Below are 13,374 nucleotides of genomic sequence, written 5' to 3'. Positions count from 1 at the left end.
CTGACGTCTTACCCCTACATGCGCTAGCATACCTGACATTCAGTACACGGACATGGGCCATTTAAGCGAGTGCGAACGAATGTCTAGATAGACACATGACAACGGCGGCTTCGCAACCGGGCGTAAGGCACGCTACACTCACATACGTTATGCTACGTTTTTGATAGGTTGAGCTAGCTTACATGTCTTTCATGTGCAGGAATATGGGCAGTGCATGCAAGCGAGTGCGAAAGCATGTATATGCAGATAGAGAGGTATGACGACGTAGCATCCACAGACAGATAGGTATAAAGAATGCCGTGAATTCGAGCAGGTAGCAAAAAAACCCCCTTCTCTTCTCAATATTATGACAATGTCTCAGTTACTCCTCCAAGCTCAAAATCATATAGATCCCCTCTATCTCAATCTTCCATCTTACTTACATATCCACCCAACCACAATGACCATCAACTCCATCTCCCCCAGCCATGTCTGGAAACGCCAGAATCCGCCTAAATCCCCTGGATTCGACTGGGAAATGTACCGCTACACGCCCTCCCTCGCAGGCACTATAATCTGCATCGTCGTCTTCACAATCATGGCACTGCTTCACCTAACTCGCTTCTTTCGATGCAAAAACCGTATTGTTATCTTTCTTGTCATTGGCGCTTTATGTACGTTCCACCCAACCTTCATCTTCAACACTCGTTTCTAATGTTAATCTCTTCTACGGCATAATAGGCGAAGTAGGAGGCTACAGCGCACGCATAGCTTCACATTTCAACAATCAAGCCTGGGGCCCGTTTATCGTGCAGGGAGTGCTGTTGTTGATTGGACCGCTGTGGTTCGCGGCGACGGTGTATATGATGCTTGGTCGTACAATTCGGACGGCGGGTGCGGAGGAGGTTGTGGGTGGGCGGGCAAGGTGGTATACTGTGGGTTTTGTTACCGCAGATGTTACAACGTTGGTTGTGCAGGGGTTGGGTGAGTCTTTATTTTCTCTTTACACAAGACAAGATGGTTGCTAACATGGGGGGGTTTCACAGGTGCTAGTATCATGGGTACGATGCAACTTTCGCTCGCTATAGCGGGTGAGAAGATTGTTATTGCGGGGCTTGCATTGCAAGTTGCTACGTTTGTGTTCTTTCTAATTGCAGCGGGTGATTTTCACCTAAGGATGAGGAGGCGTGTTGCTAGGGCTTCTATGCCTGTGACCGATACGCCATGGGAGAGGATGCTGTATATTCTTTACAGTGTCAGTGCGCTCATTCTCCTCCGCTGTGTGTTCAGATTGATCGAGTATTCGATGGGGAATGCGGCATATCTCATTGCGCATGAGTGGACGCTGTATTGCTTTGATGCGGTACCGATGTTTCTAGTCCTTGTGTTATTGCTATTATTTGAGCCTCCACGGAATGTAGCGCAGGCTGGGAAAGTGCAAGTGCAGATCGATTGCGAGGCTAGAGAGGTAAAGTAAGCGTGGGCTCTTTTTCGCACTTTGGTTGTTTTTAGCTGTATCATCGCTAGTATTTTGCTTCTATTTGTTTATAGATCGAATTCGGTTGCACACAAAAAAAGTCGAATTCAAATTGGAAACAGTAGTCTCTCAAATTAAATTAAACTTTAGCCGCCATCACATTGGTTGTGTTGTGTAGAAAGGGCCCTAATCACACCCAATGTTACATTTTGAATGACGTAGATGACTAGGAGGATAGATCATAGCGGCTGGGCGCCTTACGCATCACATGGCTCCAATCAGCCTCATACAGAAACATTAACTCTAACAAGCAATACCAAGGTAAACGCAATGGTGCGTCGAAGCCCCGGCTTTGTAACCAAGCAGCCGCATTCCAAATCGAGAGGCGGATGCTTAACGTGTAAAAGGAAGAAAGTCAAGGTTCGATGAACGGTTCTCGTTGAAGGCTGCGAATAACTCGATGTAGTGCGATGAGGCGCGGCCAAAATGTCGTTACTGCAGCCAGAGAAAGTTTGATTGCGAATATGTTCAGAAATCATCATCGGCAACACCTGAGTCTTTATCCAGTCACGAAGCTTCACCACAACTTCTGAGCAACGAGGCTGATTTCTGCATCTCTTCCTCTCAATCCCTCATTCCTTCCACAAATACATCGATAGGTATCTTTACCTCACTCGATCACTACTTACTGCAATACTATGCAACCCACGTCTGGCAACGCTTCGTAATGTGGGATGACCCGGCAGTCAAAACCCTACACAAAGACGTTGTTCCAAAAATGAGCATTTCGCATACCTTCCTACTCTACTCGCTGCTGAGCATCGCAGCCACACAGAGCAATATTCAGAGCCCAAGTAAACAAGTTGAAAAACAAGCCCTGGTGTACAGACAAAAAACATTTGAGTCCTACAAAACCGCACTCCAACGCATCACTGCAGAGAACTACGAAGCCGTGCTCGCAACAGGAACGTTTTTACTTTCCCTAGTCCTACCATTGCCCAACTACACAGACGAACAGTACCTAGACTGGACATTCTCACTACTAAAACTCAGTGAGGGCCTGCGCGTTCTAGCTTCTTTGCGCTGGAACCACGGTATAGAGAAGTTGTCTGTGTATCCGCTTGTACGACGAGAGTCACGTATACTGCCTCCACCACCTATCATCAACCCAGCTACCTATGTACCCATAGGTCCCTTGGGCACTACACCCGTAACTCCTAATCCACCACCAACATACACATCTTCTCACCTTGCGGATCAGCATGGTCTCTTCCTGCCACCCCTTCTCACATCGCTCTTTGAAAGCACCATGTCTTTACAAGATGAGTCTGCGTCATATGTCGCTACGCTTCTGCCGACATTCCAGGCTCTATCCCCGATTTTCCTCTCGCTGTATTACCATCACCTCACCGAAGACTTTGGCATTCGCATCTCTGTTTTCCCATCCTTCCTTACGTCAGACTTCCTTCATCTCGTACGGCAACGCGAACCCCGCGCTCTGGTACTTATAGCGTGGTGGTTTGCGCTTGCGGATTTGGTGCCGAAGGGATGGTGGGTGGGTGAGACGGTAAGGAGGGTTGTTGCGGCTATTGGGCGTGAGGTTGAGCGCGGAAATGACGATGTGGCTAAGATGGCAGTTATTGATGCGGAGAGGATTGTGCAAGTTTTTGAATCTGAGGGGAACGAGGAGGCGGCAAAGAGTGTGTTCGAGGGGTGGGGAGGGGTGAGGTGGGAGGTGGGACCGGTGGATTTGGCGGCGTGGGAGGCTGCATGCTTGGTGCATCTGGAGAGTCGGTTTCATGATATAACAGTATAGGGGATGGCAGAGAAGTAAGGAAATATATGGCATCCACTTGAGTTGCTGAGCCGAGTTTACAACCACATTAGATTACTGGTACTAATCGATGTTGATAGGATATAATCGTCTTTTTCAGGTTTAGGCCGGGTTAAATACACATATCTAAAATTCAAATCATATCAGCTAAGGTTCTTCATCCGATACGCCACCAGAACTTACACCAGTGCCATCGCAATTTCCACGATGGAGTTTGTTTCCATAATAGCAAGAGCACGACCCAGAATATCCCACAAAACAGACAGCATCATCTCGACACTTTATCAGGTTTGCATTTATGAATGCTGGGAACAAAATTCCGAGCTTCACAAGCAGGCCGAGGCGAAGGAACTTCATGTCGGGAGTAGATTGTGAGTAGTGGAGCTTCAAAGGTAACAACAGGTGGACAGCGTTGAAAGATGGAGAGTAGAGAGTGGTTTGAAGTTTCGAAATATAACACAGTACGCGTCAGTTTTGCATGGAGAAATCGAGTATTTGTAGTAAAATACCAGAGTTATACGAGGGACGGTGGGTGACATGTAAGCCAATCAATCAAAGAGCTCGGGCGAATATGATAAGCTTAGTGCATAATGACATAATAGAGTCATCTTTTATCATCATACCATCTCTCTGAACCTTATTCTCAATCCTCGTAACCCCAATTCATGGCTCATCTGTACCAGGTTAGCGTGGGAGCATACATAATACATATCGGTGAAACAATGACCTCACTAGATACAACATCAAGCTACTTCGGCCATCGAGTCAGAGGAGTTGGTTAGATGTCACAGTCGAGAGGAACATTGTTTTGAATATACTCAAAGTACAACTGTGTTACTTCATCAAGTGCCACAAAGTATCCAGTGGAAGACGAACAAAAGATAACCCATGTTCGTAAGTTAAAATTTTTGATCAACAGGTCTAGATGGTCTCTTGGTCCCATCAAATCCATACGGCCCACTCCGCCAAAAGCCAAAAATAGCGGACGTTCCAATAAAGCTAATGATCGTCTTGCACGGCCGGTTTGGGTTATATCCAATCTTCACTGCACACCCGTGATACCCGGTCGTTCCGGTCGAGATGCGACGCTGTAGACCGTGTTACACAGCAAATTATATTATTAAAATTCGATGGCTTTAGGCACAAGCTCAGTTCAGCACGGACGCGTAGTCATATCCTTTTCAGATTTGTTAGTTTGTATAATAATTTGTTAACTCCAGCCCTCTAAGATACTTCTATATAAAACAAGTTCTAAGATCTAACGTGCAGCACCAGTAAGCTGGCCACACCAGTAAGCTGGCCACCCACCCAACCTGACGCGACGCTCTGCACCACAACCACCATGCCGCGACAACAACGCTCTATACAAGCTTCTCGTGAAGGTAGAATAAGTCTTGCTATAGCATCCTATCGTAATGATTTAAAACAGTCTATCTGCGCTCTCGTAAAAGCATATAATGTGCCAAAGTCAACTCTTCAGACGCGTATCCGCGGTACCCAACCACGATTAGAGACAGCCTCTATTAATCGCAAGCTATCAGCTATCGAAGAGCAGTCTCTTGTTTAATAGATCCTAGACCTTAACCGACGCGGTTTTCCGCCCNATATCATCGACGTGCGACGAATGGCAGACGCTCTACTCGCTACGCGCGGCCAAGATCCACCTCCACAGCCTACTGGCAAGAACTAGGTGTCCCGCTTTATCTAAGGCTAGCTAGAGCTTTAGACAAAGTAGACTAGAAGATTTCATAGCTAACGCGCTCTCTCTGAGGATCCTATCGCAATTATAGCCTGGTTTAAGCTAGTAGAGGAGACGCGCTAGACGTATGGCGTCCTAGACTAAGACATCTATAACTTTGACGAGACTAGATTCGCGATAGGCGTCGCTGGCACGTCAAAGGTAGTTATAAGCTCTAATAGAGTCGGTCGGGCAGTTATCGTATAGCTAGGCAATCGCTAGTAGGTTATAGCAATCGAGTGCGTCAACGCGTCTGGCTAGTGTCTACCACCGTTCGTAATCTTCTCTAGTAAGGTCTACCAGAGCAGCTGGTATAATAGGCTCCCACTAGACTGGGTTATCGGCGTCTCAGACAACGGCTAGACGACTAATTAGCTTAGGGTAGAGTAGGTAAAGCACTTCAACTAGCATATAGCAGCTCATACAGCTAGAGTCTATCGGCTTCTTATCCTAGACGGCTATAGCAGCCACGCTACCCTAGAGTTCGACCAGTACTACGCTAAGAACAAGATTATCACTCTCTGTATGCCGCCTCACACGTCGCATCTTCTCTAGCCGCTTAATATAAGCTACTTCTCGCCGCTTAAGCGGGCGTACGGACGCGAGATTAAGGAGCTCGCCCGCTAAGGCGTCTACCACGTTAATAAGATAGACTTCCTTGTAGCCTATACGCGGATCCGGCCGATAGTATTCACGTAGTAGAACATTTAGGCAGGTTTCTAAGCGATAGGCCTCGTCCCTCCTTATCTAGATCGCGTCCTATCGTCTCTTATAGTTGTCCGTACACCGTCTCCACTATAGATAGCTATAGATAATAACGCTATAACGCAGCTAGAAATACCACAGACAGTAGCGCAGCTTCAGTAGCGGGTCTGCTATCTCTAAGAGCGGCTACGCCGAAAATCAGAGAGCCTAATAAGCGTTACAATACTCTAGCTTACTAAAAGCGCTTAGCTTGTAATGCAAACAGTGATAATATATATAGAGGAAATTAAGAAGCTCCATTAAGGCCATAAGCGTTAATAACAAAAGCAGGACCAATAGCGTCAATATATTACTTCTAGTAGGGTGCTCTAGGTCTAATAGGCTCAGCAGATTATTGTAGAGGTAGAAAGGGTAGTCATGGGGGGTGACCAGAACCAGACTTGCGAGCGACGTCAGCGCGCGCCGCCAACGTGTACAAAGTGTCACGTTCAAGGACATACTCGGACTTCATGTAGAGCTAGATAAAGAATAATATCTTTTACTTCTATCTAATATTATTGCGTTGTTGTGGCTCAATGGCGTGGAGCGTCGCGTCAGGTTGGGTGGGTGGCCAGCTTACTGGTGTGGCCAGCTTACTGGTGCTGCACGTTAACTAACTCCTAGCTTATCTAATACATTACTACCCGTAGTTCCGCCGGGGATTAAGGATAGTCTTACTACCTCTAACCTCGCGGTGAGGCTGCGTAATTAGAATTCGAAATCTATTTCCATAGCTATACATATAAAGGCCTATCGATCTTACCACTTAACAATATCGCGATGATATCTTTTTGGTGTGACTCTTTAGCCTTGTCTTTAAGATAGTTTTAGTAAGGCCGCGCGCATAACGTGTCAGTGCGCAGGACGTGTCCACCTACTAGTACGTACCCTACACCTTCATACTAATATCGTCATTGCGCTGCTTATTCGTCTGCATTTAACAACACCTTCGACGCGACATCCCGTGCACTTTCTTGCAACCAAGATGGCAAACCTCTTACGAGAGGTATCCACCAGAAATATGAAGGGATGATGATCTGTGCCGCGTATCCAGAATAAAGCTGCTTCACAACCGCGTTGGCGACATCTTCCGGCTCAGACAAGCCATTGGTTATCTTGCCACTGTCTAACCATTTCTGCGCCATCGGAGTGCGGACCCAGCCCGGATGCACGATCCTGGAAATCAGTTTGTTATAATAGCCTTAACTGCAGGAAGGATATACGAACGTAGTTCGCACCCGTGGTGCTTTATAGATGAATTTCAACTCTTGAGCTAAACCCTCGTGCAAGGCCAACACGCTCGCCTTGGTCACGCTATAGTCTACGTTCAATGCCTGAGTACTGAATGAGGCTAGACTCGCAATAGAGACAATGTGTCCGTGATCTGCTTTGACCATGTCGGGTAGGAACTCTTATAGTAATAGGTAATGTGAGATGACGTTCACTTGGAAGATTGTGTGAAGCTTTGTCTCGGCCAGCTGTAGAATAGGCACCGCGTTTCCGACACCGGCGTTGTTTATCAGGACAGTGGGTGCGCCGTGTTCAGCACGTATTTGAGCCCCAATGGAGGCGATCTCTGAGGAGGAGGTGATGTCGAGCTTATAGAAAAACTGGTTTGGAACTAGACACATACAAAAGTTAGCAGCACGACTACATAATGCTACGACACGATTTCTTGCTTACATGTGCGACCTTTCGGAGGTGCGATGTCGACATTGATGACCTTCACCGCCCTCTCAGCCAACTTCGCCGCGATAGCAGCTCCTATCCCGCTATTGCCGCCTGTCAGCAGCACAATCTCTTTGCTCCAGTCGTACATCTTGTCGGTAACGGCATTGTTGACGACTCTTCGTGAGTACCAACTATTCAGGCTCGAAACCACGAACCAGCCCACGAAGGCACCTCCAGCGGCGATTACAGCCGGCGTTTTGGCTAGCTGAAACGTGTGGTCCAAGTTAATTCTAGATCCCATGAAAAAATTGCGGGATTCGTGTGTGCATGTGTGTGTGAGAGAGAGAGAAAAGGGAGTCAATTCTTATACCCATCAAAAGCTCGCCCTGCGAAAGCCTACCTGAACCCGTGGTTTCACCAATCGACCTCGACGGAAAGGTCCGACGTAGAGCTAAACATGGCTGAACCAGATCATGTATGGATTCTCATCGGTACTGACTTTTCCCGTCCCAAGTTTCTGGACTCATATGTTTTGTTGAGAGCGTGGATAGCCCCGAGCAGAGATCTCAAGTTGTTCTGGAATACGTAGTGTTATCTCGAGGCCTGGAATGGAATCTCACAACAAGAACACAACAACAACCCTCAATTACTGTATTAAGCTTCCGAGAAAGTTTGAAGACACAGAAAATCTCACTACCAGGACAAAACACTATCCAGTATGCGATCCGACGCATCTCCTCAATGTAGCAACTTGCATTTGACAAAACACAGCCACTCACCTTTGTCCCATTCATTCACTAATACACCACCAAGGATCCCACTCAGGATATCCTCTCTCGATCCCAGTACACAACGCACATACAAAAAAAGCATAGGCAACACGTGCCCAAAAAAACACGCACGATATACATCATCGCGACCACCACCTTTTAAGCTGCCATACCCAGGCACACAATATGAAACACCACGTCAACCCACCTCTCACCAACCCCCCAAAAGGAAACAAAGACGCTAGCACCACCGACCGAGAAAAGAGGATGAAAAATGCCGTTAAGACTACACATACTCACCGATATATCCCCCCCCCCCCTCCAAATCCAGCCTACATAAAAGTCTACCATAAACCCCTCACCCACCTGTCTACGAAAACAAAACAAAAAAGTTGAAAGTTCTGAAACAGAGCTGAAGGAAACAAAAACCAAAATAGCAAAAAAAAAAGATACGAGAGAAAAAGGGTGTGGAAGCGTGACGGGTAGCAATTGTAGAGTCCACATGCACATAAGAAAGTTTTAAAAAAAAACTGAAAAGGTAGAGAAAGTAAGAGAAGCGGGTGTTTTTTTAATGGTATTTAAGATGTGTATATTTGAAAAAAAAAGCAACCGGAATATACCAATTCGACATGGCAAATCAGTATACAGCACTAGCTATACGGTAAACCCCAAGTTCCGCATCGATGAAAACGCGAAACAAACGCCAGAAACTCCTCGTCCATGTTCCCCCCTCCCCACCCCCGAGTTTTCTTCTTCTTCTTCTTCTTCTTCTTCTTTTTTGGTGTGTTCAACAAAGCGACTATTCGAAAACATTCATGAATCGCCCCCCCAAAGAAAACTCTTCTCCCTAATCCCTCTTACACAAGCATACACAGCTCTAGGCGCATTTACTTCCTCACAGTCTTGCTAGCCTTGGCCACAACCTTAACAAGCTCAGCATACGCCTCAGCAAACTCATCATCGCCCTCTCCCGCCTTCTTGCCCAGCTTGTCTTTACCAATCATGACAACGCTGGTAGGTCTCTTTGTAGCGCTTGCCTCACCAAGCTGCGCGCGGCTCTTGATATAGATGTAGGGCACGTTGTGGTCTTCGCAGAGGACAGGGATATGCGCAATGACGTCCATGGGCGAGATGTCAGCGGCGATGACGACAATGGCAATGGGGTCGCTGAGCGTGGACGCAGCGCCTGCGGCGGCGGATTTGCGCAGCGCCTTGACGACTTCTTTGACACCGCGGCGGAGGGTCTTGGACTTGGCGGCTGTTTGAAGGGAAAAGGTTAGTTCGAAATGTTGTAGATTGTGTGGGCGCGTTTTTTTGGGGGGTGAATGGGAAACGTACATTTCTTGACGGTCTTGAGAATCTTCTTGACTTCCTTGTCGTTGTCGGCGAGGGGGAATGCAAAGGGAACGAGGGCGCCGCGAGGCTCGTCGTCGCCGGATGCGCCGTCTACGACATTGACCATGGAGACCTCGGGTTCCTTCTCGAGTTCGGCCTCTAGCGCGTCGGTCATCTCAACATCGCCCTTGATCTTCTTCTCTTTCTTGTCCTTCTTGCTCTTGGTTACGCCATCCTTCTCGGCGCGCTTTTCCTTCTTATCCTTCTTCTCCTTCTTGAGCTTCTTCTCCTCGATATCTTTCGACATTGTAACTGTATGCGACTGTGTTTTGAGGGCTAGAACGCCAAGGTAGAGGGGTATATGAATATGGCGGACAATGCGTGGAACTGCAAGCAGACGGGCTGGTGTAGCTGGGCCTCGAAATTTTTGGAAAAGTTCAATTGGAGCTCTTCGCGCTAGTTATGCATGGTGGTCCGTGGGTCGCCATTATCGATTAGCGGCTTCATTCAACGTCGGATTGCGGTCGGTAACACTGAGATTCAACGGACTTCACAGACTACCTGTATTTTAATCTCAACATGCTCATGCGAAAATGTGTTCATACAATAATATTTGAAATCATAATCTACCCACACTTCGGCATGGTCAATCTACTACTTCCATCCTGCCCTCCGTCGCCACGTAAAGGCGCTTCATAAATACTATGGTATATGCACATCAAACCCCAAGAGCTCCATGACGAATAGAAAAGACTGCAAAAAAAAACGACAGCAAACAAACGGTATTAGCAGAAATGCAGCAGAGGCAATACAGGCAGCAGGACCGAAGCAGAGCGATGACGCGCCTGGGGCCAGCCTCCATTAGTCCAGAAATGCCGATGGGTATGAGCGAGGGAAAGATATTAAAAGGACGCCAAACAAATAGAGCGCATGCTCAAGTGTGTAGCAATCTGGACGACTGCCCCTGTGCGCCGTATTACCCCAATCTTGAGAAAGTGAAAAGAGATAAGAAATAGAGTACCAATGATCAACACGCCCAAACTCCACGACATGCTCCCAGATGCAAGGAGGTGGCTGTAGCCAGACAAGCAAAATACAATCCCAGTGACAGATAAACAGAGAAATAAACAAAAATCAAAAAACAGATCGTGAGTAGAGTACTAGAGGTCGATCGTATGGCCCTAGTAGGCCATCTGCATCTCGAGGACTTGGACACCGCCAGCCGCCATGGACGGTGTAGCGGATCCAGAGCGAGAGGACATGGCGTCCTCGTAGCCAACAAGGGCTTGTGAATGGAGCTTGAAAGCTTCGCCCATGAGCTTGGTGATGCTATGCAGAGTTAGTGACAGGTTTCGCAGAGTAACGGAGAGATCAACATACCCCCAAACAACAACTTCGTCAATCATACTGCCCCAAAGTCGAGCGACAGTAGAGCTTAGTTTGGCGCCGTAGACATCGACCGAGTCATCATCGAACAAGTTGCGCAGCTTGTTGTACATGGCTAGCTCTTCTTCGGTGGCTGGTTCCTCGTCGTGTTCCAAGCGGTAGAGCCACAAGGTCAGAATTACCATCAGGTCCATGCCAGTAAGAGGATGCTCGATGCTCCAGTTGGTGGCCGAAGTACGTGCAACCCAGCGGATTCCTTGCACGGCAGCGACTTCGATGCAGTCAAAGCACTCCTGGATGACTTTGATCATCTCGGGTGAGCGCTGGACCTTGTCACGGGCATTGGTCATGGCAGCAGCGACTTCGTACGAGTCGTGATAACGGAGAGCCTCCTGAATAGACTTGAGGTCAACGACTAGTCGAGCGCGCGTGTTCCTATACAGTGCCATGGCATTGAAAATTAGAGGATGGCCCTTGTGCGGGGCGCTCAGCTGAACAACAACGGTCTCGGGCTCGCACAGCTCAAGCGACTTCTCCCAGGTCTCAAGAGCCAGTCGGAGCTTGTACTCGGTGACCACGTCCTGAAGAGCTTCGGGGCTGCGCTTGTGATACCACACCTCGAGGAAGAGAGCATTGATCATGACACGCGTGGCAAAGGCACTGTAGCGTGCAGTCTCGCCTTGGAAGAGATTGTCATGCGCCTGACGGAACGTGATAATCTTGGACGAGCTCAGGCTTTCACGCCAGGCATCGTCGTCCGAAACTTCCATGGTCCAGAGGGATTCTGATGAGGGAAGTTCTAGTGTGTCGAACTCATTGAAACCCATGGCAGGTGTGTGGTTATAAGTAAGAGTGAGCAGACCAAAGAATATGTAGACTGCATAATAAGTTCGGCGGCACTGCTCGTCAACGACCCATTCTTCGTGGTTGGGCTGAGCACCATCACGCGCGTCTGATCGAAGCTTGAGCTCGTATCGGTTTCCGGCAACCATGTTGGCCAAAAGACTCTTAATCGAACAGGCCCACTCGAGACCCTTTGGATCACCGCTCCAGCTGGAAAAGATCATGTTGAGCAGTGTGCTCTGCATGGTCCACAGAGGACACTTGCGCGAGCTAAAGTTCTCCTTGTTCTGTAGGAACTGGTTTACAAGAACCTTTGATCCGATATGCAGCATGTATGCCTGGTCCTGGTCGAATATGTACAGGGCACCTATCGACAGGACAGCAAGGAGCAGCGGGGCTGATACCTCTGTAGGGTTGAATGTTGCGGGATGCAAAAAGGGGAGATGGTGGTGAAACAGATCAAAGTAAGTCTTCAGCAGACGGTTGAGGGTATTGAGGCTGGGAAGGTGGAATGTCTCGAGAAGCGCGTTTTCACTGTCATACTGCTTGATGTTCTCGTAGATCCTGGCGCACTGCTCTTCCGAGTCCAATTGAGGGGCTCGGGTCATCATCAAGGCTTGGTTAGGGCCAGGCGACTTGCGGTAGTCGACTGGCGAAACAGGCCCCATCATCGAGGGATAGGGCGAGAGGGCACCGGGGGTTCCGAGGCCGTTGCCCCCGTTCATGGCCGAGAAGGTGGGCGCAAGGCTGTCGTTTCCCGACATGGTGCGCTCCATGAGAGGGGGCAGTTGGTGAGGGTGGGAGCCGAGGGCTGCAGCCGAGGTAAAGGCCGAGTGGGTGTTGGGGGACGACTTGGGCTCAGACTGGGGGACCATTGAGTCTCTCCAGGGCATCTGGGGCAGCATGTTCTGGCCAGGGGCGGTGTAGGGAATGACGGGCTCCATCATGGGGGGCCCGGTGGGGGAGATGACGGGCTCGTTGTGCTCGGGAATCATCTCGGGCTCCTGGCTGGCCATGGCCTTGTGGTGAAAGTCGGTCATGAGCATGGCGGCGGCATTGAGGTCGTCGTCGTCGTGCATGGCCTCGGAGTCGTGCTGGATGCGCTCGAGGGTGGTGGCATTTTCGACGGGGGCGGGCTTCGAGGGCCCGGCATCGGCGGCCTTTGTGGTGCTGCGGCGCTTCTGCTCGCTGGGCAGCGGGGCGCCGCCGTCTTTTGCGTGGACGGTGCGGTCGTGGCGGAGGAGGAGGTCGCGGCGCACAAAGGTGCTGCGGCATTTGAGGCACTTGAAGGGGCGCTCCTTTGTGTCTGCGGTGAGGGGCAGTTAGCAACACAGTGTCAATCTTCCCCGCAGCGCGACCACGGCGCGAAGGTGTCCCGCCGCAGTAAACAGCTACCCCGCTCTCGCCAGGCAGAGCTCCCATGGCGACGCTGGGCAAGGGGAGGGCACTTACGGGATCGCTCATGACGGCTGCGATGTTCGCTGCGGCTGAAGGCGCGGTTGCAGAACTGGCACTTGTACTTCTTCTCCGGCGCGCCCGTCTTGCGGCCGGCGGGCGACGAGTTGGACGCCATCACGGCAATGCAGAGATGGAGCGG

The 13,374-nt window shown here is 49.3% G+C and overlaps 7 protein-coding genes across 7 annotated transcripts; 4 read left to right on the top strand and 3 right to left on the bottom strand.

Annotated features, from left to right (window-relative positions):
* Positions 1–439: 439 nt before the first annotated feature.
* On the top strand, positions 440–1,456 carry COCMIDRAFT_83381 (uncharacterized protein; the record flags this gene model as incomplete). The annotated part of the gene is made up of 3 exons (XM_007685372.1): positions 440–653; positions 721–963; positions 1,026–1,456. 3 exons carry the CDS (start codon positions 440–442, stop codon positions 1,454–1,456), a joined length of 888 nt encoding a protein of 295 aa, XP_007683562.1.
* A 330-nt stretch (positions 1,457–1,786) lies between these two features.
* On the top strand, positions 1,787–3,272 carry COCMIDRAFT_83310 (uncharacterized protein; the record flags this gene model as incomplete). The annotated part of the gene is made up of 2 exons (XM_007685371.1): positions 1,787–1,876; positions 1,923–3,272. 2 exons carry the CDS (start codon positions 1,787–1,789, stop codon positions 3,270–3,272), a joined length of 1,440 nt encoding a protein of 479 aa, XP_007683561.1.
* Positions 3,273–6,695: 3,423 nt separating this feature from the next.
* On the bottom strand, positions 6,696–7,744 carry COCMIDRAFT_32722 (uncharacterized protein; the record flags this gene model as incomplete). Its single annotated transcript, XM_007685341.1, has 4 exons — positions 6,696–6,948; positions 7,000–7,181; positions 7,212–7,370; positions 7,442–7,744. The coding sequence occupies 4 exons, from the start codon at positions 7,742–7,744 to the stop codon at positions 6,696–6,698; spliced, it is 897 nt and encodes a 298-aa protein (XP_007683531.1).
* A 1,152-nt stretch (positions 7,745–8,896) lies between these two features.
* Positions 8,897–9,064, top strand: COCMIDRAFT_83195 (uncharacterized protein; the record flags this gene model as incomplete). The annotated part of the gene is made up of 1 exon (XM_007685370.1): positions 8,897–9,064. One exon carries the CDS (start codon positions 8,897–8,899, stop codon positions 9,062–9,064), a length of 168 nt encoding a protein of 55 aa, XP_007683560.1.
* Positions 9,065–9,100: 36 nt separating this feature from the next.
* On the bottom strand, positions 9,101–9,855 carry COCMIDRAFT_22486 (uncharacterized protein; the record flags this gene model as incomplete). Its single annotated transcript, XM_007685322.1, has 2 exons — positions 9,101–9,471; positions 9,552–9,855. 2 exons carry the CDS (start codon positions 9,853–9,855, stop codon positions 9,101–9,103), a joined length of 675 nt encoding a protein of 224 aa, XP_007683512.1.
* A 487-nt stretch (positions 9,856–10,342) lies between these two features.
* Positions 10,343–10,564, top strand: COCMIDRAFT_32720 (uncharacterized protein; the record flags this gene model as incomplete). The annotated part of the gene is made up of 1 exon (XM_007685340.1): positions 10,343–10,564. One exon carries the CDS (start codon positions 10,343–10,345, stop codon positions 10,562–10,564), a length of 222 nt encoding a protein of 73 aa, XP_007683530.1.
* A 165-nt stretch (positions 10,565–10,729) lies between these two features.
* Positions 10,730–13,350, bottom strand: COCMIDRAFT_83159 (uncharacterized protein; the record flags this gene model as incomplete). Its single annotated transcript, XM_007685369.1, has 3 exons — positions 10,730–10,877; positions 10,929–13,083; positions 13,230–13,350. The coding sequence occupies 3 exons, from the start codon at positions 13,348–13,350 to the stop codon at positions 10,730–10,732; spliced, it is 2,424 nt and encodes an 807-aa protein (XP_007683559.1).
* Positions 13,351–13,374: the final 24 nt, after the last annotated feature.

This window comes from Bipolaris oryzae, assembly GCF_000523455.1.
Source record: "Bipolaris oryzae ATCC 44560 unplaced genomic scaffold scaffold_9, whole genome shotgun sequence".
NCBI lineage: Eukaryota > Fungi > Ascomycota > Dothideomycetes > Pleosporales > Pleosporaceae > Bipolaris > Bipolaris oryzae.
This window is presented reverse-complemented; position numbering and strand designations above follow the sequence as displayed.